The 27,648-nt window shown below is 37.9% G+C and overlaps 1 protein-coding gene and 4 long non-coding RNA genes across 8 annotated transcripts; 4 read left to right on the top strand and 1 right to left on the bottom strand.

Moving 5' to 3' along the window:
* The first annotated feature begins 2,027 nt into the window (after positions 1–2,027).
* On the top strand, positions 2,028–4,723 carry LOC143883771 (uncharacterized). Of its 4 annotated transcripts, none has more exons than XR_013252515.1 (7): positions 2,028–2,180; positions 2,283–2,456; positions 2,571–2,636; positions 2,744–2,884; positions 3,408–3,563; positions 3,693–3,783; positions 4,671–4,723. It is a non-coding gene; the product is annotated as an uncharacterized LOC143883771 (long non-coding RNA). The 4 variants fall into 4 exon arrangements; XR_013252513.1 differs by having other exon boundaries at positions 2,029–2,180; positions 3,408–3,487; positions 4,671–4,692; XR_013252514.1 differs by lacking the exon at positions 4,671–4,723 and having other exon boundaries at positions 2,029–2,180; positions 3,693–4,251.
* Positions 4,724–13,550: 8,827 nt separating this feature from the next.
* LOC143885515 (uncharacterized) lies at positions 13,551–19,586 on the top strand. Its single transcript, XR_013253364.1, has 3 exons — positions 13,551–13,705; positions 13,800–13,903; positions 19,536–19,586. It is a non-coding gene; the product is annotated as an uncharacterized LOC143885515 (long non-coding RNA).
* A 16-nt stretch (positions 19,587–19,602) lies between these two features.
* LOC143885516 (uncharacterized) lies at positions 19,603–24,973 on the top strand. The gene is made up of 3 exons (XR_013253365.1): positions 19,603–19,657; positions 19,966–20,009; positions 23,327–24,973. It is a non-coding gene; the product is annotated as an uncharacterized LOC143885516 (long non-coding RNA).
* Positions 22,853–23,815, bottom strand: LOC143885514 (uncharacterized). The gene is made up of 2 exons (XR_013253363.1): positions 23,414–23,815; positions 22,853–23,234 (listed from the first exon to the last, which is right to left on the bottom strand). It is a non-coding gene; the product is annotated as an uncharacterized LOC143885514 (long non-coding RNA).
* A 201-nt stretch (positions 24,974–25,174) lies between the features above and the next one.
* LOC143883252 (uncharacterized) lies at positions 25,175–25,675 on the top strand. Its single transcript, XM_077386598.1, has one exon. It carries the CDS (start codon positions 25,175–25,177, stop codon positions 25,673–25,675), a length of 501 nt encoding a protein of 166 aa, XP_077242713.1.
* Positions 25,676–27,648: the final 1,973 nt, after the last annotated feature.

Here is a 27,648-nt window from a genome sequence, read left to right as displayed (position 1 = left end):
AGTGCGATCATCAAAATACGGTGAGTAGTGCCATTATAAAATATGGTAGTGAGGACATTAGCACTATATATAATTTGAAACCATCGTTGTTACTTGGATGTTCCCACGCGGGTCGGGTTCAACCTGAATTTAGGTTGGGTCGGGTTAAGCTTTTTTGCAAATCGGGTTGGGTTGGGAAAAATCAACCCGAATTGGAAATCGTGTCGGGTCGGGTTGGGCTGTCGGGCAACCCGACCCATCCCGAAACCCGAATTTGGGTTCCATCTGAAGAAGTTCTATATATGTGTTTTTCTTTTTCAACATTGAAATAGTCTACACCGTCCACAATGGACGGTTTGGATAATCCTATGGTGCGGGCCATACCGTACTTTAATAAAGTGAGGAGTGTGATCATCAAAATATAGTAGTGCAGATAACATTTCCCTTTGTTAATTGTTAGTCCCTATTTGGTTTGGATTTTGAGAACCGATTGTGAGTTAAAAACTGATTATTGGTGACTCGCTATTGATTCTCAAAATCCAAAACAACCCGGCTTGAGTTGAGGTGGTCAACAATTAGTACCATATCAAATCGGCTCAACCCGACCCAACCCAACCTGAATTGGAAATCGAGTTGGGTCGGGTTGAGGAAATTGCAAATCGGGTTGGGTCGGGTTGCCCGATTTATTCAACCGCTTTTCGTATTGCTTACATTTTCCCCTTCGCTACTTTAAAAATGAATTAGAGAAAATCTATAAATCCATCTTTTTAATTCATTTTTTATGAATTATTTGCTTCCCTTAGCCATGTCGTTCAAGTAGAAATACTATATCAACAGATATTTTTATTTGTGTTTTCTAATAAATTATTTTAGGTGTTAGTTTGTTTTTTCCAGTTCTTTTTCCGTGTTTTAATCACCAACTGGATTATATAGAACTAGAAAAAACCCGTGCGATGCACGGGCCGACAAAGAACTGTACGGACCACGTCATAGGTTGATCCAAACCGTCCATGTGATGGAACACAACATAAATAGGTTGTGCCCCAAAAATCTTTTCCATAGGCTGATCCTAGCCCTCAAATCTATAGATGTTTCCATAATTCCTCTTATCTTAAATCGGATGGTCAAGATCACCCTATAGTTTTTAATTAAAAAACCATAAAGGAGGGGGGTAAGATCGAAATTATAGGGCTTTAATGGGTGCCTTTGTTAAAAGCATAAAGGAGGGGGTACGATTGAAATTATATGATTCAATGGGTGCCTTTGTTAAAAGCATAAAGGGTGGGGTAGGATTGAAATTATATGAGTTGAATGGGTGAAAAAGTCAAAAAATGTGACATGTAATTCTCACGTGATTTTCAAAAAAATGGAAAAAACTCTCTTCTTTTCATCCCAGCTTATTTTATTAGATATTAGATGTATTTCTTTTCTGTTTAAACAATTTTTCCACTGTTCAAAGACACCTGTCAGCCTCTCCTTCCTCCTCAGGGCATTTTCTATATTTAATATGTTTTTTACTAAATCAGAAAAAACCGAAAAAAGGAGAAAAGAACTGAGAAAAAGAAATAAAATCGCTCTCTTTACTGGCGAGTTCTTAGGGGAGAAAATCGTGCAAAAAGAGATGGTGTGAATCTCTCTTCCACGAATTCCCATCGGCCTTCCATCCCTTCGGCATGTCCTGGTTTTTTAAAGATTCGATGGATTTTGGGGCTCAACAATCGATCTGGAGATTCTTTTCCCAATCTGCGACTGATTATTCAACCTCTGCTGTTGGTTTTGGAATTTCTTTCTTCCTTCCTTCCTTTTTTTTTTTTTTTTTTTTTGCTGTTGATTCGATTCCTTTCTTCTCCCAGAGTAGGCTTTTGGGCGTCAAATATTTAAGACACCTTCTGTTGCCATCTGTTGCTAAGTTTGGGTTCCAGACTTTAATTTCACCTCTCTAGCCTTTTTTTGATGGATTTATCAGGAAGGGGATGCTCTATATTTTGGTTGAGTGAAAATAAGGTTTATCAAAATTAGGGGATGCTAAAAAACTCAGAGTGTAATCAAACAAACCTTCAACTATAGGAAGTTTGAACTTCTGGATTGAAATGAAAAATCCTTACTATGAGGTTTCTTTGTTGAATCAATGGATATTTATGGCAGATGGACTGTTACAGCCTTGGTGCGTCATTGCGGACGATGGTACTTTTAGTGAGAAGGTGGTGATGAGCAGTTGTATTAATTTTTTTCTACTTAAAGAATGTTTTTTTGAGGGTTTTATCTATTTTGATTATGATCTTACTCTTTCTATTGTATGGCAGGTATACCATTAAAAAAAAATTGTATTGCAGGTATAAACAAATCTCGCGAGATTTTCGCAAAAGAAAAATCTCGCGAGATTTTCTCCTTCCCTCACCTGCAATATCTTCATGTCATTGAAGCGGGGGCACGATTTGGATTTGGAACAGTTGGTTACTTGCTCGAGGGTTTGTAAGGTTTGTATTTGGATTTGGTGGTTGTCGTTTCGATATTTTCATGCTTCTCTTAGCCGATTAGGGTTTTTCTGATATGGAATTTCACTCCCAACTGAATCCGGGGAGAAAATTCAGGTTTGTCAAAGTGGCTTCAATCAACTCGAGGCTTAGATTTCCTTGGGAGCATTTTAGCAACTGAAGGTGAGTCCATCTATGAATCCATTTTCTTTATTGTCTTCTATGTAAACAGATTGTATGCACCCTTTTCCAATCAATTAATTAATATTATGCTTGCGGCATAAATCCAGGCTTTTGCTGATTTGATGGCGATGCAAGGGTGGTGGTAGTGCAAGGGATGGTGAGAGAGATGGGGCCGATCGAGAGAGAAAGACGGCGAGATTTTGGGTTAGCAGTGCCGTCGTCCTTGGAGAGAGAGAGAGACTGAGCTTGTGAGATATGACGAGCATTGCCACAAGAAAATTTGGATTCCTCTTTTGTTTCCTCTTAAGTAGTTCCTTGAATTGTTCCGCATTTGGATTCCTCTTAGTAGTTCCTTTTTTGAATTGTTCCTTTTTTTATTTCTCTCTATTTCTGATTTTTTGGTCCACAACAAAGCATTACTTAGTAGCTCTGAAAGAAATTGGCACGGTAAGGGAATTTCCCGTTTTTTAATATATCCTTTCAACTGACCCATTTCCTAGCAGCGAGCATGTGGTCCTTGGTTGCTTAATCATGTTTTTTCTAGGCTTATATTGAATTTTTTACGGTGTTTTGCTGACCCTAGAAGTCTTCTTTTGGGGTTGGTTTTGAATCTTTCCATTTTCATATGCTTGGCGTTGACGTGGAAATTGGGTTGTTTTTCCCATTTTCCATGTTTGTATTCTACTGTTCGGCCTCTAAAGGATGTTGTTTCTTGAACGATGACTCTTCTTTTTTCCCCTGTTTGTTCATTAAGATCTCTTCCGTTCACAGATTTACTGCAAGTGATGTGCTGGAAAAGATCAGAGGTGGCGAATTGTCTCTGTCGATGATTCACTTGGGAGGAATCAACGGTAGTCACCCTCATTTCCCACAGACTTATTCTCTTGGGAGGAATCAATGGGAGTCACTCATTTATCATGGAATTTGGTACTAGCCAACGTAACAAATCTCAGATATCAAACCCTGACAATTTCCTTATGAAGTTAAACAACCAACATACCTCCTATCTCTGTTTCTATGCACATGCATTCTAATTTTCTACTAAACTGCTATTAGGACAAGGAGTTTGACTCCCTATTGGGATGCAAGATGTTGATAAGTGAGCCTTTTTAGTCTGCCAAAACACCTTCCATTCACTAATAACAAGGTACTTCTGGATCAAAAATAGTGAGACCTTCTAACTCAACCTATTTCTTAGCTTTTTGGTTTCCTTTGGTTTGACCATGTGATCCAATTTGATGATTGTTCGGAATGTATTGTTTAGTGGTGAGTAGAGAAGTGCACTACTTTAGAGAAGAAATCCACGAGACAACTAGATTGTTACAACCATGTTAATGAAGCACTATCACCTGATTTGTTTTTGTGTTTCTCATTTTATGGTCTGTATGTGAGTAATTTTGACTGCAAAGTGCATATTACTTCTGTTGTTGGGTTCCTATGGCAATTTTGTTTGTTTGATAGCTTGGATCATATGCAAGTAGCCTTAGGATTTCTGGGGTTGCCTTTGTTTCTTACTTTCCCTATTTTCCGAAATTGAACATGTGTGGTGTGGGAGTTCTTAAAACGAGGTATGGGTGATAAATAAACTGCCCTAATTTCCCATCTTTTTTATTATTTCCTACTATAGACCAACGCGATTCGGAATTACTGAGTCCTAAACTGAATATTGAATTCCAATAGTTTGACTCCCAATCCCTCTCAAAATCCAAAACAAACAGGGCCTAAGGTATGTTTCAATTTATGGAATGCAATGAACTAACTGTTTGGTGTTGTTTAACCACTTATAGCCATCTAATGTGTTTTTCCCTTTTACTTTGTACATAATCATTTGAGAAGGTCCTGGGCAACGATAGTTACCTTCTCTAAATCTTACAATCCATTCACTTTTGATTTGTTTTTCTGCAATGTTTTTAACTAATCTATTTGGATTTGTGGATAGATGTTGTGAACTTCAATTGCATTTTGTGTTATTTTCCTTTTATCTATCATGCTACATCATTCTGTTTAATTTCAAAAACAGTTTTCTACTTTCAGGGTTTCCCCTTCGATCGAGATCGTAATGGGTTTTCTGTAAAATTGCAGGTCAATTTCAGATTACCTACTTTTCTTTTCTTTTTTGAGATTCCATCATCCATCACCTTTCTACCAGATATTTTCAGCAGGTCTAGATCTTGAGGTAAATTGATATGGATATTTTTATAAATTAGCATATATATTTGATGATTAAAGATTGGAAGGTGGATTTTGTTCTTCTCTTCTACTTTTCTCCCATTCCTGCTATTCGATTAAGATACTAGAGTTTCATAAATTTATGTTGTTTCCTCATATCTCTATTTACTTTAGTTTCTAATTATTTTTTCCATTTAGTTTGTAGCTGGACTTTTTCCCGGAGCTGAAGGAGGTCTTGACCAGAGAGCTTGGAGAGGAGGGATACTCCGTCCTTGAGGTTGGGATTAGGCCAATGCTCACGGAGATTATCACGCAGGCTACTTGAACTTAGAACGTCCTTGGTAATTTACATTAAAATTAGGGTTTGATGCCTTCTTTTGCTATTTGCATTCTACAGAATAGGCTTCCATTGTGCATATATTTTTGTGTCTTACATCAATTACGTTTTACAGTTCATAGTTATGAGAATGTGCGGATATTGCTTTTGCTAGAAGCTTCTCAATTATGTTTCATGGTACATTATACTTTTCAGATTTTTTCCGTTGCTTTTGTTTTTAATTTGATTTTATTTCAGTTTACATCTTTTCATCTTCTTTCTTCATTCTTTTATTCCTAAAATGAGATTATGCTTACTTTTGAAAATCAGGTTGTTTGCAAATATGCATGTGAGGTAGAACCCACATGGATTTAGTCGAGCTTATGCAAGTAAAAATTAGTTGCTAATGTTGGACAGAGAAACATATTCAGTATTGATCTAATCTTCTCAGATTTTTTTCTCATGGGGTATGAAGTGTTAGTTCCAAAGTTGTTCAATTTAAGGCTGTAAATTCCTGAAGTTTGAGGGAGGACTGCGTTTTTCTTTCAGCTGAAGGTACGCTCTTTCTTTCAGCTGAAACTGAAAGAGTGAATATGAAGAATACTTTCAAATCTGAAGCAGTTATGAATACGAGGCATTTATTCATATTATTGAAACATAATTTATTCAAGGATTAGGTGCAAATTCCAGGCATTCCTCCCCCCTATACCTGTTTTATTTTTCCCTAGGCATTGTTAGTTTTCGATTCTGAGAACTTAAACTTTCCTCTACTTGGAAGGAACTGTTAACCTGCTCTTCTCATCATCTCTAGGATGACCCCTGGTTTTCTATGATCTTAGTTTGCTTGCAAGTATAAAATCGCTCGAGTAAAACTCATATCGGCGGATACCTTCACCCTCAGGCCAACTCCATTACAATCTCACTCCCTTTCTTGATGTGTTATTTGCGCCATCCTTTGAAGTAAAAAATGTGTGTATCCTGAATTCCGAGACAAAAAATAAAAAAAATTGCATTTGTGTACCGCAGGATCAATGTTTCTTTCCTGATAATTTTTCTGTGTCTCTCTTTTATAATCTCAAAAAAGGAAAAAGTGTATATCCTGGGTACCGAACAATCCAAGCATTGTATTCCCTTGCTACCTTGCAACCATTTTGCCTGTTTTAATTTGAATCCCCATTCGAATTTTCTATGGAATTTGCATTGCAATACAACACAACTGGCTCTCACTGTCTGTGATAGGGTACTGGTTATTCTATGATTTTTGTGAGAGGTTATTATGAGAAGTGTTAAGGCCAGCAAGTAGCTTATTTCAAAAGGAGCTCTCCCAAGAACATTTCATTCATTTGTTATCTCCACTCCTTACTGCAGATCTCTTTTTACAACTGATTTACTTGATTATGCAATTCTACTAGTTGTAAACCCATGTTGTTTACTTTTTCTTTGTCGCCCCGTACATGATGCACAGGTGAAAGTAGAAAACAAAAAAAACTTCGTTATTCCTTTTATTTTTGCTTTTTATTCTTTCTTACTCTTGCTTTTCTGTTTTAGTGTGCAATCTTTTGGGATTTTCTCTAATATGTGATGGCATTTTTGGATTGTTGTACATTTCTTCTTCAGTAGGTCTCATGGGTTTATATTTGTTTTGTTCTTGATGGGATTAGTTTCTCATATGTGATTTTGGTTTCTGTCCTTATGTGCATTCTTTCTTATATAAAATTTAGCTTTTCTTAGATAAACTTTGTAGGCTATCCTCCTTGGTGCAACCAAAAGGAAGAGAAAATTAAGAAGGATTAGAGCTTCAGACATTATTCTACCCTACGAGGAGATTGAGGTGATGAGAAGTAATGCTCGCGAAAATTTTGTCTTTGTGTGCTTCAAATTTAAGAAATATCTATTTCTATTTCCTTTCTGGCTGTTTAATTAATAGCTGGAAAACTATTTCCTTTCTCTTGGATCTCTTTCCTTTCTTTAGACTCTTGATGTGGTATTTTCAATTGAATGTCTATAGACTTGATTTATATATATGTGCAGGTAGGTGGAGTGGTTGAAGTGTGTTCCTGATTTATACTCAGTTTTTTGGTTCTTCATTTTTTTCTTACTAGTATATATATATATATATATATATACACACACACACACTAGCAAAAAACCCCGTGCGATGCACGGGCCGACAAAGAATTCTACAGACCACATCATAGGTTGATCTAAACCGTCCATGTGATGGAACACAACATAAATAGGTTGTGCCCGTAAAATAATTTCCATAGGCTGATCCTAGCCCTCCAATCTATACAGGTTTCCATAATTATTGTTCCTCTTAAGGTGCCCAGGATTCGTCAATATTTTTACAGGTGTCCTACATTCGTAATATCAACATTTCCGTAATTTGACCTGCACATAGTGGATAAGGAAAAGTCGTTTTTCCGTCATCGTTAGGGGTGCAACTTGGGTCTCAACCCGACCCAACCCGAGGAACCCATGTTTTCCAACCCGACCCGACCCAACCCAATTTTCAGCCTGACTGGGTTCAACCCGACCCAACCCGATTTGCAATTTCCTCAACCCGACCCAACCCGATTTCCAATTCGGGTCGGGTTGGGTCGGGTTTCCCGATTATTGGTACCAATTGTTGACCACCTCAACTCAAGCTGGGTTGTTTTGAATTTTGAGAACCAATAGTGAGTCACCAATAATCATTTTTTAACTCACAATTGGTTCTCAAAACCCAAACCAAACAGAGACTAACAATTAACAAAGGGAAATGTTATCCGCACTACTATTTGATGATTACACTCCTCACTTTATTGAAGTAAGGTATGGCCCGCACCATAGGATTATCCAAATCTTCCATTGTGGACTGTGGAGGCTATTTCAATGTTGAAAAAGAAAAAGAAATATACATAACTTCTTTAGATGGAACCCAAATTCAGGTTTCGGGTAGGGTCGGGTTGCCCAACAACCCAACCCGACCCGATTTCCAATTCGGGTTAATTTTTCCCAACCCAACCCAACCCAAATTCGGGTTGAACCCGACCCGCGTGGGAACATCCAATTAACAACGATGGTTTCAAATTATATATAGTGCTAATGTCCTCACTACCATATTTTATAATGGTACTACTCACCGTATTTTGATGATCGCACTCCCCACTTTATTAAAATATATAGTATGGCCCGTACCATAGGATGATCCAGACCGTCCATTAGATGGGCCACTGCCTACATAGGTTGTGCCCCAAAAATAATTTTCCTAGGTTGATCCGAACCCTCCGATCTATAGAGGGTTATTGGTTGATCGAAACCGTCCATGTGATGGAACACAACATCAATCGGTTGTGCCCGTAAAATCATTTCCATAGGTTGATCCTAGCCCTCCAATCGATATAGGCTGATCCTAGCTCTCCAATCGATAGAGGTTTCCATAATTGTTGTTCCTCTTCAGGTGCCCGGAATCCGTCCATATTTTGCAAGTGTCATGCATGTATAATATAAAGTAGTTCTTTCGTCATTGTCATATGTCTTTACCTCTTCTTGGTATTTTTTTCCGTAATTGTCATAGACAGGTACCCTGTGTTGGTACTTTTCGTATGTAGATTACGATTTTTCCCTCAAATAATTTCTCATAGAGATAGATGTTAGATATCAGCAAAGGGGTTAATGGTAAAAGAGTAGATGTTAGATATCAGCAAAGGGGTTAATGGTAAAAGAGTAATGCTGACGTGTAAATCCCAGATAAAAAGAAAACAAATTTCTTTTTCCTCCCGCTAGATTGTAGTATATATATATATATATATATATAGAGGAAAAAGAGTGTGCGCTCAAGCGTTTTTCCAATTCATGCGGTTGAAGAGAGAGGAAGGTTCTCATTGGCTGTTGATAGTGGGCCCCAAAACTTACGCATTCTCGACTTCGCTTCTTTCGGAGAAAAGACAACGCAGCTTCTCTCTCTACTGTTGAAACCCTATCTGGTTTTAGAGTTTGAGAAGACCCAAATCGAAGGCGCCTTCCATCCTATCTTCTCCAAGCGGCGGCCTCGACCCCTCTGACCATCTTCTCCACCCATCCGCAAGCCCAAGGTTAGCTTCTTCCTGAGTTCTGTAGAAACCCTATCTGGTTTTTAGGGTTTGAGAAGACCCAAATCGAAGGCGCCTTCCATCCTATCTTCTCCGAGCGGCGGCCTTGACCTCTCCGACCATCTTCTTCACCCATCCGCAAGCCCCAGGTTAGTTTCTTCCTGGTTTTACTCTCTTTTTCTCCTTTTTTTTTTTTTTTTTGCTTTTAATCAGAGAGAAATACCACCATACAATTCTCCAGGTGTGTTTCCTTTTTCTTCTATTTCATTTTAGTTAGGTTTCGGATATGGTTTTGTTTTCTGCCTCCCTCGTTTTTTTTTCCTGAATCCAAGCACCTGTCAGCCTTCAAGAAATCAATTAGGCTGCATATTTTGGGTTTTTTATTTCTTTTGATAGGTAGGGTTTCTAATTTTTATGATTTTCTCCAGATAGGTATTAGGTTTTGAGTTTGGTTTCTCAAGTATAATTTCCTTTAGATATGGCCTAGGAATCATTCTTGTTGAAGAATTGAATTGATTTCTGGAAGTTCATTTCAAATTTGTCAGAAATTTTGTTGGATCTGATCTGAGCTTTTTTCCAAAACCTCAGAAAAGCAAAAGAATTTCTGCTAGGAATTGTCTTGTGGACAATTTTTGCATGCCACTGTCGATAATATTCATGGATTACCTTCAAGACCTCATCATCAGACATTTTTTTTAACCTTCCATGTAGTGGATCGAAGTACTGTCACGCCGCTTCTTGTATCACTCTCAATTAGTTGAATTTTCCTTTGCTGTTGTTTGAGTTACATAAGCTCTTCTTGCTACTTGGAAGATGTACTTGAGTCATCAGTTTACAATTGATTGAATAGAGGCCTGACAAATTGTCACAAAGTTGTGAGAGAACATGGGTGTGTGATTTCCCTCCTATGGTACATGGGTGTGTTGGGCATTTTGTGGTTTGGTTTGTATTGCTGATTTTGGACCAAAGAAAGTTTGTTTTTTCACCCAATTCCTTTCTCACAAGCTTTATCTTTTGAATAGAATGCTCCGAGCACATGTTTTTTTGCACCGAGCACAAGTTCATTGATCCACTTTGAGTGGCTCTTGATTCCAACTATCTTCTTCTGGATCTTTAGCTCAAATGGAAGAGCACTTGAGAAGTTTCTCAGGAGTATGGTAGTTCGAATCCACCAAGATCCTTAATCAATGTCCTTGAGATGGTATTAAAATGCACTATCTAATATTACAACAAGGTATTTTCATTTTTCCCTCATACTCATTAGATGTAATGGTTGTTGTTGTAGAATAGCTATTCATCTCTTGTAGTGATGTTATTTGGAATGATCTCAAGTACTTCAAAACCATGCTTGTGTATAGACTTATGGTGAATGCTTACCATGAGCAATGCACACTGATTGTTCTTCTACCAGACATCCAAACATGGAACTTAGTGCTACAATCAATGGGACCTATGGCAATTCTGGAAGAAAATAAAGTCCAACTAATGATATCAACAATAACATTGTATACATGTTAGTTATGAAATTGTTCAAACCACCCAAAAACATTAAAAAAACTAAGAAAAGAAATACATATAAATTCAAGAATGTGTGGAGATGCAAGTTCATGTTATGAGAACATTACTCAACCTTAGTGAGGTTGACCTGTTAAGTAAGTGGGCCATTGTTTCCAAGAATGAGCATTCCATTTATGCCAAAAGCTCTAAGCTGTTGGTGTTAATTAATCATCTGTACTTCAACAATGTTGTGCAATAGTTTCAGTTTAGGGAGTAGCATTGACTTAGTCTTTATGCATTGGAAGATTGTTTTAGTTAAGGTTGTGCAATAGTATGTGTGAGACTTTAGATTGACATCTAGTTAAGAAAAGGACCCTTCAATGTCATGGGCAAATAAGAAGCCACACTCCAACCCTATTTTCTCAGGTTACAACACATTAACTCCTTGAGTTTCTTTCCATGGAAATTGAAGCCACACTTCAACCCTCAATTTTACCACTATAAAGTTCATATGATTATGAATAAAGGGAAACTTAATAAAAGAAAATAACTCATGTGGATTATATATATACAAACAAAATACCCAAAAATCATTTGACCTTGAAAACTAAGCTTTGATCCACATTTACCAAGCATAAATCTTCACATTTAGTAACTGTGTTATCTTAAAAACATTTAGTAAAATGAAAAGGAAAGTGGATTAAAGCCCAACACTTTAACACACTCGACTGAATAATAGCTGAACACCACTCGACCCAACATTTGAGTTAAAAATCAGATCCACTAGAGACTATCATTAATAAAAAAATAAAATAAGATATAGACACAGGGAGGTCTTTTCTGTGCTAGACAATTCCAATGATCTCGAAAGAAAGCATGCACATTTAGAGAAATCTTTGTTATTTGTTGCCAAAATCCAATTGAATTTCCAAGAGATGGAAGCGTGGACTAGACTAGCATAAAAAATGAATCAAATTATTGCAAAGTTAGGGATCTTGGTGGATTCGAACCACCATCTTCTTGAGACCCATTTCTCAAGTGCTCTACCTGTTTTGAGCTAAAGATCCACAGGAAATACAATAACAAGAATTAGGAAAGGCTCTTTCCAGCCCAGAGTTTATCATATATGAATTCAATAATACCTATAAAAACCTTGAGATTTAAAAAACTGACAGAATTCCATGAAAATTGCCCTACACAATCTCAAAGATCATTTGAATTTTGTATGGGCACAACCCATTTTCATACTCAATAGTGATAAGTTAAAAGAACTCACCTAAAAGTTAATGGAATGAAAGAGTGCCTATCACATAAATTAATACAAACCTCCTGCCATACCAAATCAAGTTCTTTTTTTGAAATCGAAAGCCTTCCTCAAAAAACTCTAATCAGGTAATTAAATGAGAAAATTAAGAAAAGCCATGTGGACTTTGTGCATTAGAGAAATAGTACCTAGATCTGAATCCTAGCTGAAAAAATCCCAAATTTACAAAATGAGAGAGGGTTTTCTCCACCAACCGGGCACGGAATAGTTGAGAAACCAAACTCGAAACCTAATATCTAACTGGAAAAACTACCTAGCTGAAAAAATCACAACAATTGAAAAAAGAAACAAAAAACCCTAAATATGCAGCCGACTCAATTTCTTGAAGATTAACAGATGCTTGGATTCAGGAGAAAAACGAACCAACAAAGCATGGAATACTTGAGAAACCAAACTCAAAACCTAATACCTATCTAGAAAAAATCACAAAAATTAGAAACCCTACCTATTAAAAGAACAAAACCCCCAAAATATGCAGCAGCCTAATCGATTTCTTGAAGGCTGACAGGTGCTTGGATTCAGGAAAAAAAACGAGGGAGGCAGAAAACAAAACCATATCCGAAACCTAACTAAAAAGAAATAGAAGAAAAGGGAAACACACCTGGAGAATTGTATGGTGGTATTTCTCTCTGATTAAAAGCAAAAAAAAAAAAAAAAAAGGAGAAAAAGAGAGTAAAACCAGGAAGAAACTAACCTGGGGCTTGCGGATGGGTGAAGAAGATGGTTGGAGAGGTCAAGGCCGCCGCTCGGAGAGGATAGGATGGAAGGCGCCTTCGATTTGGGTCTTCTCAAACCCTAAAAACCAGATAGGGTTTCTACAGAACTCAGGAAGAAGCTAACCTTGGGCTTGCGGATGGGTGGAGAAGATGGTCGGAGGGGTCGAGGCCGCCGCTTGGAGAAGATAGGATGGAAGGCGCCTTCGATTTGGGTCTTCTCAAACTCTAAAACCAGATAGGGTTTCAACAGTAGAGAGAGAAGATGCGTTGTCTTTTCTCCGAAAGAAGCGAAAGTCGAGAATGCGTAAGTTTTGGGGCCCACTATCAACAGCCAATGAGAACCTTCCTCTCTCTTCAACCGCATGAATTGGAAAAACGCTTGAGCGCACACTCTTTTTCCTCATATATATATATATATATATATATATATACTAGTTAAAAACCCCGTGCGATGCACGGACCGAAAAAGAACTGTAAGGACTGGCCTCTCCTTTCGTCTTACCGTATATTTTCTACGATTTTAAAAAACTTTGCTTATGTGTGAACCTCCTATTTCGTCTCACCTGAGAGAAAACCTCTGCCCGATATTTTAGAGATTTTCTCTCGATATTTTCTCACCCTTTTAGTTAGCGAGAGAAAATCTCCGCCCGATAGTTTCAAGATTTTCTCTCCATATTTTCTCTTTCTCTTTCTCTTTCTCTTTCTCTCTCGATATTTCCATGCGTCCACATCATGCAACGCGAGACGTGTCCTCCTCCCGATGCTTCTCTTCCCACATCCCTCCATCTATCCAACCGAGCAAAACCCTAAATCGTTACTTCCAACCTTGAGAGGGTTTCTTCATCTCCCAAAAATCATCACTTCCAATTCATCTCCATCATTCCATGGCTGCCCAGATCTTTCGGTTGGCTAAGCATCCCGTCAACTGATTCTCGGTCAGATTGGTGAGGATTACAGGGCCTTCTGCAAAAATGGTGTGTAAGTTGGAATTTTCCTTATAACTTAAAAATTCTTCTATATTTTTACGAGTATTTGTTCTGTAATTTTATCTTTTTATGTTCTATATAGGGGCATTTCTAGGGCTTCTATAGGCTTTTGCTCTGATAACGGGAGGGGATTTTTTACAAAGAAGCAGCACAAATCTCTTCATCTCTGCTCAAAGACAACCGAAGGTCAGACGTGTTTACTGATTCTAATTGTGAAATCTCTATTTCTATTTTATCTCCTTTTTTTAATTTTTTCCATATATGTTTGTCATTTTATTCTTTACTTTGTTATCTACTTTACTCTTACTGCCTTGAGCTTGAATTTTCTGATAGTGAGATTAGATCCTTCACCTTTTATTTAAGGAATTATCTGCTTTTATGTCGCCCTTTATTGAAGCTGAGAACAATTTGTATTTCTCTTTTAAATGGTTTACTTTTTTGCAATATCAGTAATGGATCAATTGAAGTGAGGTCCTGCAAGGATCACGAAATGCAGTTAGGTTGAGTCAGACTCTGATGCATAGGTTCAATTGTTTTTTGTACTAGAGATTTTTGGATTGTGAAGGTGATGGAAAATCAGATAATTTTAGGTTCTCTTCTATAGGCTTACATTTCTTTCCTTTCATTTTCTTAGTATTTCACATACTAGGTTTCTCATCCGCTTCAAGGCTAAAGAATATTGCCCTCCCTCCCTCTCACAAAAGAAGAAACCAAAAAAGGGATAGGAGCACCAATTACCTTCCACAAATAATTGTGATTGATATAAGTGGCAAAAAGCAAAATTAATAACAAAATTTTATGTTTTTTCTCTTTCACCCACAAACACATTCTTCCAATTAATGGCACTACTCACCGTATTTTGATGATCGCACTCCTCACTTTATTAAAATGTACGGTATGGCCCGTACCATAGGATGATCCAAACCGTCCATTAGATGAGCCACTGTCTACATAGGTTGTGCCCCAAAAATAATTTTCATAGGTTGATCCGAACCCTCCGATCTATAGAGAGTTATAGGTTGATCCAAACCGTCAATGTGATGGAACACAACATCAATTGGTTGTGCCCGTAAAATCATTTCCATAGGTTGATCCTAGCCCTCCAATCGATATAGGCTGATCCTAGCCCTCCAATCGATAGAGGTTTCCATAATTATTGTTCCTCTTCAGGTGCCCGAAATCCGTCAATATTTTGCAAGTGTCCTCCATGAGTAACATAAAGTAGTTCTGTCGTCATTGTCATATGTTTTTACCTCTTCTTGGTAGTTTTTTTCCGTAATTGTCATAGATAGGTACCCGTGTCGGTACTTTTCATATGTAGATTACGATTTTACCCTCAAATAATTTCTCATAGAGATAGATGTTAGATATTAGCAAAGGGGTTAATGGTAAAAGAGTAATGCTGACGTGTAAATCTCAGATAAAAAGAAAAGAAATTCCTTTTTTTCTCTACCTACATAGGATGATCCAAACTGTCCATTAGATGGGCCGCTGCCTACATGGGTTGTGCCCCAAAAATAATTTTCATAGGTTGATCCAAACCCTCCGATATATAGAGGGTTATAGGTTGATCCAAACCGTCCATGTGATGGAACACAACATCAATTGGTTGTGCCCGTAAAATCATTTCCATAGGTTGATCCTAGCCCTCCAATCGATATAGGCTGATCCTAGCCCTCAAATCGATAGAGGTTTCCATAATTGTTGTTCCTCTTCAGGTGCCCGAAATCCGTCAATATTTTGCAAGTGTCCTCCATGAGTAACATAAAGTAGTTCTTTCGTCATTGTCATATGTTTTTACCTCTTCTTGGTAGTTTTTTTCCTTAATTGTCATAGACAGGTATCCTGTGTCGGTACTTTTCATATGTAGATTACGATTTTACCCTCAAATAATTTCTCATAGAGATAGATGTTAGATATTAGCAAAGGGGTTAATGGTAAAAAAGTAATGCTGACGTGTAAATCTCAGATAAAAAGAAAAGAAATTCCTTTTTTTCTCTACCTACATAGGATGATCCAAACCGTCCATTAGATGGGCCGCTGCTTACATGGGTTGTGCCCCCAAAATAATTTTCATAGGTTGATCCAAACCCTCCGATATATAGAGGGTTATAGGTTGATCCAAACCGTCCATGTGATGGAACACGACATCAATCGGTTGTGCCCGTAAAATCATTTCCATAGGTTGATCCTAGCCCTCCAATCGATATAGGCTGATCCTAGCTCTCCAATTGATAGAGGTTTCCATAATTGTTGTTCCTCTTCAGGTGCCCGGAATCCGTCAATATTTTGCAAGTGTCTTGCATGAGTAATATAGGATTTCTTACTTAAAATCTAAGATTCCAAAGAGAAGCGAAATAGATGGTCTCCTTCTGTTGTCTCTTATCTACAATTTTGAAGAAATCCAAGATTCTAAAATCCGCGTATCCAAATGGCCCCTAAGGGATTTTAGAATCTTGGATATCTTACAAATTGTAGATGGGAGACAAGAGGCAGCCTTCTATCCAGGTTTTAGCTTGAAAACAATGTAAAAAAGGGTTCATGATCAAGCTGTTGTATGCTGTCTTGATAGCGTTTCTTTGATTTTAAGTGAGAAATCCAGGTTTTAGAAATCTCTCCCAGAAATCTCCCATCTTGAGATTTCTACAAGGGATTTTTGCTGATTAGTCCCTACATGGCAAAATAATTGCTTATTAGTCCCTACGAAAAGCATATTTGCTTAACGGTCCTACTTTTAGAAAATATTTGCTAAAAGGTCCATAAAACTCATGAACTTCAATTTTCTCCGTTAAAAATTTTAAAATGGCAAATTTACCCCCCAACCCATTTAATAATTTTTAGCGTTTTTGGATTTCCCTTCCAATTTTTTAGGAAAAAAACTAGGAAATAAGCAACAATATTCTCTTCCAATATTTACTTTTCCTTTGAAATTCTCCCTTCTTCTTCTCCTAAGATTAGAAGCCAAAACCTAGTTCTTATTCCCAAAACAAAACTAAAAGCCTATCATATTGCGACCGGTGGCAGTGATCAAGAACACCGAGACCTCCAACTATTTGAAACTGCAGCTCTTTCCTAGCAAGATGGATTAGTGCTTCTCTTACAAAATGCCTTCTACTTAGGCCCCGTTGGATTGTAGGAATTTTATTGGAAAAGTTAGGACAGGAAAAAAAACCTAAAATTTCTTATTACACATAAAAAAAAGATAAGGTAAACCAACCCTATTCAATTTTTCAGTTAGGGACCTTTGGTTTATGATGTTATCCCTCTAAATTAATGAGACATAATTCCTCAATGAAAAACTTTCCATAGAAATAATTTTCCATTAGAGATATTTTCTTGCAATCCAACCAAGATAGGAATTTCTTAGAAAAATTAGAAACGAAAAATATTCATAAAATTTCTTACTTTATTTATCTATGAAGAAAAGATAACTCAAACCGACACTATTTAATTTATTTTAGAGGGATTTTCAAATTTTTTTAATTCCTAAAACGATTTTTTTGTTGGAGGTTTCTTGGCAAGAATATTGGAAGAGATAATATTGTCGCCTATTTCTTAGTTTTTTTCCTAAAAAATTGGAGGGAAAATCCAAAAACGCTAAAAACGATTAAATGGGTTGGGGGGTAAATTTGCCATTTTAAAATTTTTAACGGAGAAAATTGAAGTTCGTGAGTTTTAGGGACCTTTTAGCAAATATTTTCTAAAAGTAGGACCGTTAAGCAAATATGCTTTTCTTAAGGACTAATAAGCAATTATTTTGCCATGTAGAGACTAATCAGCAAAAATCCCTTTCTAAAACCTGGAAATGGGACGATCTCCTGCTCTCTGGCTCGACGGAAAGAAGGGCGTCAAATCTGAAAACGACAGACAGTCTCCTTCTTCACTCATCTTCCATCCAGGATTTTGAGAAAATCCAAGATTCTAAAATCCGCATATCCAAACGGCCCCTTGGTGTTTGTTCCGAACCTCGTAGTGGGAGGGGTTGTCATTACCAATATAGAAAACGAAGAGGGAGAGACAAGAAAGGAAGAGCATCATTCTCCAAGTCAAATTCTATGAGTTTGGTAACTGAACACTACATATCACTATTCTACAAGGTAAATTCGAAGTAAATCAAATGTTTCTCTCCTCCCTATAAACTACTTATACCACTAATTATCAAGGTAACTACCTGCAGCCAAACAAAGCCACATCATCAAAATTCTATTGTAAAGATAAGAGATTTCAACTGGGGAGGAGCCATCTTCTCCCATTTGTATTGATAGATAGCATGTGTCTCCCTTCATCTGTTTTCTTTTCTTCATCTTCATTTTTCAAAGTTGGAGAAAAAGGCTCTAGCCTCTCAAATTTTACACTATACGCCACCCATAATAGTTGTAGGACCTAAATTAACTCTATAGAGATCGGTCTACACTTGGAAATGGGCTCCTGGACAGGTTATGGAATCAAACGGCATCGGCTCTGCATGATTTTATGAATTAGTCTCTACTTGAAAATATGGCTTCCATGAATAAACTTCAAAATTAAAAAAACTATTTATTCATCCTCGTGGCTTCGTCATGAATTTTTCCTCATATGATGATATATAGTGATGCAAGCATCATACCAAATTGTTCTGATGCCATTTGTGATTGCATGATCGTATGCGATCATGAATAGCTCAAAGATTGTTATCCTGAATCATCAAAATCGTATGCAACAAATATATAGCTCTAGAATGCTTTCATTCTTTATTTAATTAAGTCTAATAGAATAAAACTGACCAAATAGCCACGTAATTGAACATAGAAAACCCATCATTGTACCCGGCATTCTATCTATCCAATGTGAATTATATCAAAAAAATTTTGGCTATGCTGCATAAGGCTATTCTATTGAGGAAGACCTATTTGACATTTTCACGAAACCTTGAACTCAAACATGTCCCCCATGATTCAAACCTGAATTCCTATGATCTAGAGCTTAGCCTCAATAATATCCAACTCTAGAATTGGAAGGATAAGAAACAAGGAAAGGGAAAAAAATCTCAATTAATATGGATCTTTCCTAAGGAATTGAAATTAGAAGGAAACTCAGTTTCCTAATGTAATAATGGAAATTTACTATGAAAACGCAGCAAATATACTTAGAAATATAACTAGAAATGGGCTTGTTGTTGCAGTGACTACTCCTAAGATCTTTTTTTTGTCTACAAGTCACAATCCAAAAATGGGAAACATTTCTAAAGATCGAATGTTATTTAACTCTGTTCAGAAGAACTCAGGCACATTCTCTCCTGGAAGGATGAAGGAATGCTCTTATACATTGAATTCTCTTGTACAACGTTCTGAGTTTTATTGTACATGGAATTTTCTTATATACCTAAGGGCGTGTTTGGATGCTGAAAAGATTTTGATTTTGATTTCTAACATTTGCAGCCCTTTTTGCATTGTAATTTGGATCGGATCAAATTCTTGGATTTCTAATTCAGCATCTGACAGTGAAAAAAAAAATCAGATTTCTAAATTTGCTGTGAAAATAAGAAATTGGAAATCCACAATTCTGGCAGTTTCCTTCACCCTCTTCGCTCCTCGACCTCTCTCCTCCACTTGGGAGTACCCTCCTCTCTCTCTCTCTCTCTCTCTCTCTCAACATCAGTTGCCGGATCTATTCATTTTGTAGTCAAAACTCAATTCCAAATCCAAATACAAAATATGAGGTATCCAAACGGGCCCTAATTGTATTGATTTGAGTGCGATATATAGTCCTCAAATAATGGGATATGGATGGTTTTAGGCGATGTGGTACTAAACATTCTACCTTAATTTTGAAATTGCAGAATTTTGGAAAGTTTTGCTAGAGTTTCAACCAACTTTTGAAATTACAATTTGCAGTGGTTAGAGTTTCTCACATGCAAAAGCCAGCAGCGAAATGGCTTTCCCCGAAATTGCCTATCCAAAAGTATACTTTTGTCAACTAAATATGGATCTTTGCTTCCTTTTCTTTTGGGAAGTGATAGTTACGCCCCTCTTGATCACCAGGGACACCCAGTGTCAGTGTATCAATGGCAAAAAAGGGGCTAATGTACTTTACGTCAGAAAAATTCAGTGGCTTTGATTGCAAAGTACACTAGCAAATGGGTGTCCCTGGTGATAAAAGGGGTGTAAATATCATTTCCCTTTCTTTTTTATGATCATCCATCTGTACGGTCTTAATCAGATGTATACGTTTATTGGCTCTATCATCTATGTGGTTTTGGATGGTTACAGGCCAAGGTGACCTATGACAACGTGACCGTCTAGATTGACCAAAGGTGAGTTTTAATGTTAAGTCTCATTTATAACATGTGTGATCTTCACAGTTTTTTACATAATTATTTTGGTAAATGATATTATCACCCCCTTGTCGTCCTTGGCCACACCCCTTCTAGTGTATTGAGGGTGAAAATATCACTTCCCTTAAAAAAATATGGGATACACCAAATGCTAGTTATTGGGACTATCCCTGTGAAGGTAAGATGAGAGGCAATATAAAAAGTGATTGGGGTTGCTCGCAAGGGGGTTCTCTAAATTAGGGCATGCTGAAAAACAGCACAGGATCCTCTATCGTTACACCTGCACAAGAGACAAAAAGAGAGAGCTTGCATCCCTACAAATCCAAAACAAAAAGGGTAAAACTATCCAAATCCTTCGGTGGTTCTCATACCTTCTTTATTTGGCACAGGATCCCATTTTGAAGTGTTTTCCAAGAGTGATTGAGATTGTCACGTGGAGTGTATGGCACGCCATACAGAGATTATCTTGAGTCGCTTGGTTTCTAGATCCCACATGGACCTCTGAATTGTTAGAGGATGGATAAGTAAAATACATTTCTAGCATACATGCAACTTTATCTAATTCTTTAGATAATTCAAAAATGCTAATTAGTGTAATTATTTTCTATGAGGGTATGTTTTGCGTGGCATGGACTAGAGAGTGCATAAGCCATGTTTTGCGTGGATGTACATAAGCCATAACATCTCTGATACGGTGATAGCAAGAGCCTTGTACTAAGCTTTGGCACTTGAGCGAGCAACAATGAGTTTTTTCTTTGAGCCCCATGAGAGGAGATTGGAGGCAAGAAATACACAATATCCGGTGGTGGAGCGAAGACTAGTGGGGTAACAGGCCCAATCAGCATTAGAAAAGGATACCATAAGCGATAGAGGTCCAGGTCGAAGAGTGAGGCCAAGCCCCAATGTTCCTTTGAGATAGTGAAGAATACGCTTAACGGCTTGTTCATGAATTGTTGTCGGCTTGTGCATAAACTAACAAACTTAATTAACAGCATAACAAATATTTGGTTTGGTAAGAGTAAGATATTGTAATACTCCAACAATACTGTGGTATTCATGAGGGTCTGGAAGAAGAGATCCTTCAGATATAAACATTTTAGAACCACTAGTAATAGGTGTGGAGCATGGCTTGCAGCCTATCATTCCTGTGCGGCTATGAATATCCAATGTATACTTGGTTTGAGTGAGAAGAAGGCCTGATGAAGAGCGTTTGACCTCAACACCCAAAAAATAGTGAAGATCACCAAGATATTTCATAGCAAATTTTTCCCCAAATAGCGAATAAAGGTAGAAGTAAGTGTTGTATTGTTACCGGTGAGAATAATATCATCGACATAGAGTAAGAGATCAATAGTGTCAACAGAGCAAGAAAAAACGAACATGGAAGTATCTGCCATACTATGACGAAATCCAATAGTAAGAAGAAATGCGCTAAACCGTTGAAACCATGCACGTGGGGCTGACAATGTCCAAAGACAGCATTATGTAACTTGCAAACATATTTAGGATGAGCAGCATCAATGAAGCTAGGAGGCTGGTCCATGTAAACCTCTTCTTCAAGAAGACCATGAAGGAAGGCATTCTTAAGATCAAGTTAGCGAATAGACCAACCGTTAGAGAGAGCAAGAGTTAGAATGGTTCTAATGGTGGCAGGTATGACAACGGTGTTTCCTAGAAATCTATGCCAGGCTGTTGGTGAAATCCTTTAGTAACGATTCATGCTTTGTACCTCTCAATTGTACCATTACTGCAATGTTTAATCCTATAGACCCAACAACAACCAACAACATTCATAGTTGGATGAGGAGGAACAAGGGTCCACATGTTGTTCTCATGAAGGGAATTGTATTCTTCACACTGCAGCTACCTACTTAGGATCATGATGTGTTGTTTGTAGGTGAATGGCTCAAGGGAATTGGACTCAAGGATGGCTACATAGGCTGATTGAAGAGGATGTTCTGTGGCAAAGTATACTTTGAGCTTTCGAGTACTGTCTTGAAGATGTGTAACCATGGGATGCCGTGGTGGGGGAGGGGGTGTGAAGGTGGGGATATTCGATCAACCAAATGAGGGGACTTGGGTGGTGGTGAAGATGGGGATATGGGATCAGCCAAATGAGGTAGTTGCGGTGGTGAAGGAGGAGCCAACTGAGAGGAGTCAGTGGGTAATGTTGGTAGATCCACAATAGGGATAGGAATTGAGGTGGTAGCAGATTTCGCTGTAGAGGGAGGTTGAGACACAACATGCGAGATAGCAAATGAAAAAATGTCCTCATTAAAGACAACTCTCGAGATGTAAACACGTCCTGATGTGGGTTCATAACAGCGATATCCCTTTTGAGTGTCATTGTAGCCCAGGAAAACACATGAGAGTGACTTTGGACTCAGTTTGTCACGCTGATATGGCCTAAGATAGGGAAAACACTGACAGCCAAACACGCGAAGTAGCCCATAGTCTGGACTTTGTCCATAAAGAGTTTCATGAGGGAATTTTCCATGTAGGACAGGTGTAGGCAGCTGATTAATTAAATAAACCGCAGCATAGAAAGTCTCAAGCCAGAAACATCTATTATGTCTAATCTTGCGCTCAACTACCCCATTTTGTTTAGGGGTATGGGGACAAGATATCCGCAAAACAATACCACATATATCTAAAAAATTTAAAGTCCCCTTTAGTTAACTCATAGGCAATATCACTTTGAAAGCACTTAATAGTAGTAGAGAAGAGATTTTCAACCATCAACTTAAAGTGTCTAAAGCACTCAATGCTAGAAGACTTAACAACCAGAGGATAAATCTAAGCATAGCGACTAAAGTCATCAATAAACAAAATATAGTACTTGAAACCACTAGCAGAATTAACTGGTGCAGGTCCCCAAATGTCACAATAGACAAGTTGCAATGGAGCAGTAGACTGCCTACTAGATGAAGAGAATGAAAGTTCCCTACTTTTACCCATCTAACAAGAGTCACAAATAGTATTAATAGATAAGAAGTTTGAAAATTCTAGAGTTCTACTCATCTTAAAATCAGAAAGTATCCTTGCGACAGGATATCCATGTCGCCTATGCCGGATGCGTGCTGGAGCTTTGGTCCCATAATACACGATGAACAGCTTAGTAACTGCATCTTGACATCGTATTGGGATAGGATAGAGGTTGTCCTTAACGGGGCCCGTTAGCACCGGTATCTTGGTCCGCAGATCCTTAATAGAAAAGCCCCATTGAAAAAAATCAATAGAACAATTATTATCCTTTGTGAGTTGTGCAACTGATAACAAGTTTTGTGTAATGCCAGGTACCAGAAGAACATTTCCATGTGCCAATTTAGATTGCAGAGTGGAAATAAATGAGTGGCCAATATTCTTAGTAGGTAGTGCCTTACCATCACCAATGAAGACTTGATCCGATCCATCTTAAGCCTGTGATTGCTGAAGGAGCGATGGGTCAAAGCTCATATGACTGGTCGCTCCTGAATCGAGAATCCATTGCAAATTGCGGGGAGTATTTTGTTGTCCTTGATTTCGAGGAGTAAGATGTAAGCCTGCAAAATCATGAGATAGCCCACTATTGCTGTAAGATCCATAATGAAAAATAACACTTATCTGCCTCATGACCTATTTTTTTGCATATTTGACACCGATTTGGACCATCAGATGATTTGGAGTTGGATTGGTTGGTGTTGGAGTTGCGAGGCTCATTGTTGCTGCTAGAGTCAATTTGACAAGGACCAGATCCATAACCATAAGAAAAGCCACGATTCCAAGAGTTGTTATTCCGTCTATTGGAGTTGCCCATTCTTGTGATTTTGGCTAGAGTAAAGTGTTGATTGGTTACCTAAGTCAGCGATGGCAACATGGATGCTGGTGAGTCGTTGTTCATGACTCAAAAGACGAGCATGCAACTTATTGAAACCTGGTGCATTCGATCTACTCTCCATGGCAATGACAAAGGAATAATACTCCGGACCTAATCCATTAAGATTCGATGTGACGAGGTTGTTATCTTATAAATGGCATCATTGGCAGCCAAGGAGTCAGAAATTGATCTGATGGTTTGAAGATATTCGGTGATGGGTTTTTACCCTTTTTTGAGTTCAACGAGTTCATTTCGAAGGAAAGAACGTCTTGCTTGTGATTGTTAGATGAAGAGTTCATATAGTGTATCCCATATTTCTTTTGAGGTTGGAATACCAAGTATTTGTGCAGACAATCCTTCGGTTAGAGCTGCCAACTCTTGACATAATGGTCGGTTTTACGCCATTTTGTGTATTCCGGGTTAGCAATGGTACTGGTTCCGAAGGTATTTTTCAATTGTTTTTGGTTGGGCCTCAATGGAACCGTAAACATGGCCCAAAAGTTCAGAGGAGATTAGATGGAATTCATTTCATCTTCCCATAGTAGGTAGTTGGATCCGTCAAGTTTTACGGAAACAAAGTTAGTGATGTTGGGAAAGGGAAAGGACGATGATGTTAAATTTTAAAGTGTATTTTTGGGTAGCTTTTATTTTGAGAGATGTAGTGAGGAGAAATATGTATTTTGTGTCCATGGGCATTTTGGTCTTTTGTTGGCCAAGCTTGCACATGTGTGAGCCACACATGTTTGGTCCATCTTTTCCCACTACTCACCTATTTCAAATTCAAACCCTACTTGAAACTCTAAACCCACCACTTCCCTAAGCAATAATGACACCACTTTGCCATACCTACTACCACTTACCTAAGCTATTTTGTCTTTACTTTCCATTGACTAAGCCTATTCTCATTAACTTCATTTTGGTAGAGATTCTCCACTATCTACCTAGACCTCCATTGAAGCTATTGAAGCTTTGTTGTGTTCAAGCTTAGGTTTGAAGCAAAGACCAACTTTCCATATTTTCTCTATGTGTTGAAGCTTTCCTTTTGAAGCTTTCTACTTGTAGTTTTGTTCTTCTCTCATAAATATTGGATTACATCTTGTGGTGATTGTTCTTCTTCTCTTTTGGTTATTGTTCTTGGGCTAGTGTAAACCTCGGTTGCATTATTTGAGAAGCGGATATTCCGGTTTTGTGAAATCTGTCTTTCTCCATATGTTATCAAAGCCACAAGGGTGGTAGTTGGTGCTTGTCTAGATTTCCTTGGTGAAGAAGTTTCATCGGTGCTTTGAAGATGGATATGAGTGGAAGGGTTAGTGGACTCAATATTGAGTTGCTAAATCGATCAAATTACAAGATATGGAGAACATGTATGGAGTCTTATCTTGTGGAAGAAGATTTATGGGAGGTTGTTTGTGGCAATGCCGTTGTAGTTTCGAAAGATACACAAGAGAATGCTGATGTATTGAACGCGTGGATGATGAAGAATGCCAAGGCCGAATTTCTTTTGAAGAGCTCTATTTCACATTACTTGTTTGAGCACGTCATTGGGTGTAAATCGGCGAGTGAGATTTGGATTACCCTTAATGGATTGCTCAACAAGAAAAATATAGCTCGTTTACAAATGTTGGAGAATGAGTTGGCAAATACTATACAAGATAGTCTCTCTATTTCTCAATTCTTTTTTAAGATCAAGAATCTTTGTTCTGAGATTTCTTTATTGGATCCGGAAGAGCCCATTTCAGAGGCACGAATGAAGCGGCATATTATTCGTGGGTTGCTTTACAAGAGATGAGTTGATTTTGTGTTGAATGGATTTACCGATGCCGATTATGGACGGGACTTGGATGATTGAAGATCTACTTCCGGTCATGTGTTTTTGTGTGGACCGACAGGTGTTTCTTGGTGTAGTAAGAAACAAGACTCGGTGTTTCTTTCAACAACGGAAGCGGAATATAAAGCCGCAACTCTTGCGTCTCAAGAATGCGTTTGGTTGCAGCTGTTGATTGAAGATGTTCATTTACCTATTCACAAGGCAACAACTATTTTTTGTGACAACCAAAGTGCACGCAAACTTACTACAAATCCGGTTTGTCATGCAAGAACAAAGCATATTGAGATCAAGCATCATTTCATTCGTAAAATGGTGTTAGATGGTACAATTGGTGTAGCAGAAGTGAGGAGCAGATCGAATTATTGAGATTTTCAAAGTAAAGAGTGATCTTTTTCTAGGCAGATCGAATTTATTAAATCACTAACATTATTGGGTCATGGGGAGGTGGTGGGCCCCACCTATCAAAACATGAAGTGTAAAATGGTGGGCCCAACCTGCTATAACAACCATTGTCTGCCCCTAGAGTAAATTCCTAGCTCCGCCCCAGCATATGGAGTATATGGCACGACATAGACATTTAGTGGGGTGTTCTTTTCATAAGAGGAATATACATGGACACTGAGAAAAAGAAAGTAGATGGGTGAAAGATAGAAAAGGAGAGAGAGAGAGAGAGAGAGAGAGAGAGAGAGAGAGAGAGAGAGAGAGAGAGACTGACTTTAGTGGGCAACCCATGTTGTTTGCAATTGAGAAAAGATGATAACAATAAAAAGTCTCCTACCTCCAATTGCTAAGTGGCCTAAAAAGCAAATTGGAAGGTAAACAAAATGACTATACCTCTTTATCATTCCCAAAATATCTCTTGGATTTTAGATCCCGTGGAGATAGACCTGGCAAATGGGCGGGCCGGGCCGGTTTTGACCTGGCTCGTACGGGTCCAGGTCAAAATGACTCGGAAAATTTTACGGGTGTGGATCCCATCCCGGAGGGTAGTGGCCCACAAGGGTGTGTGTTTTTGTGATGATGTCGCCTTTGACCATTGGATTTGAATATGGTTGCTTTTTCCATAAATTTAGGATGAAAATCCTAACTTCACGAAAGAAGCAACTGGCCAGAGTCGCCACCTAGATTAGGGATCTAGGACCCATGATTAACTCTGTATATTTGGTCTACGATTTAAATTCTGGGTAGGTTATCTGGTTACGAGATCGGAAGATGTACCGCACGAAGTGTACAACAACGATCTTGCCTGACGAAAGTCAGACTTTACCTTTTAAATGCTTTAGTTGTTTAAGTTTTAACTAAAAGGGGGTGAATGTGAGTTTTATTTGTGAAATCTAAATATTACTAATGATTTGACCGTGCACAGTTTAGACTCATGCGGGCCAGGAGTGCATCCTACATGCAACTACATGCCTACTTTTTTTGGTATTTTATTGAGATTGATGAGATTTGGTTTGAGTTGGATTATATTGTGGAAACTACGTTACATGCACCTAAGACTAATGCAATGGATTTTAGTTGCACTTATAGTGTATTTGTGAATTTTGGATTCAAAGAATTCTATTTTGGGGAACCTGGAGTGTGATTTCTAAGTCTAGAACCTCACAACTTTATGTCTTGGATGTTTCAATTTAAGTGATTACGAGTTCTTAGATTCTTTAAGATTTTTGAATTCTTTTCAGTTCCAAATCTAACAAGCACCATTAATCATACAAAATAACTAATATGCAAAGTAACAAAGCAAAACAACTAACAAGCATATGATACTGAAGAAATCTAAACATGTAATTAATCATGCAACTAGACGAAAAGAAGCATCTATCATGAAAAAAAAGGTTTAAGAAAAAGAAAATGGTGGAAAAGGGAATGGAAGAGATGAAGAAGGGTGTGGGGGAATGAGAATGAAGGAGAAAGGTGTGACTGAACTTGGGAGT

The sequence above is a fragment of the Tasmannia lanceolata genome, unplaced genomic scaffold (assembly GCF_043159265.1).
Source record: "Tasmannia lanceolata isolate RefF3 unplaced genomic scaffold, GAP_Taslan_0.1 ptg000008l, whole genome shotgun sequence".
Taxonomy (NCBI): Eukaryota; Viridiplantae; Streptophyta; class Magnoliopsida; order Canellales; family Winteraceae; genus Tasmannia; species Tasmannia lanceolata.
Note: the sequence above shows the minus strand (reverse complement) of the source record. Positions and strands in the feature narration are given on the sequence as shown.

Bases quoted from the DNA above. Each gene is read 5' to 3' on its own strand.
- LOC143883252 (XM_077386598.1), top strand. From the start codon at position 25,175: ATGGATATGAGTGGAAGGGTTAGTGGACTCAATATTGAGTTGCTAAAT.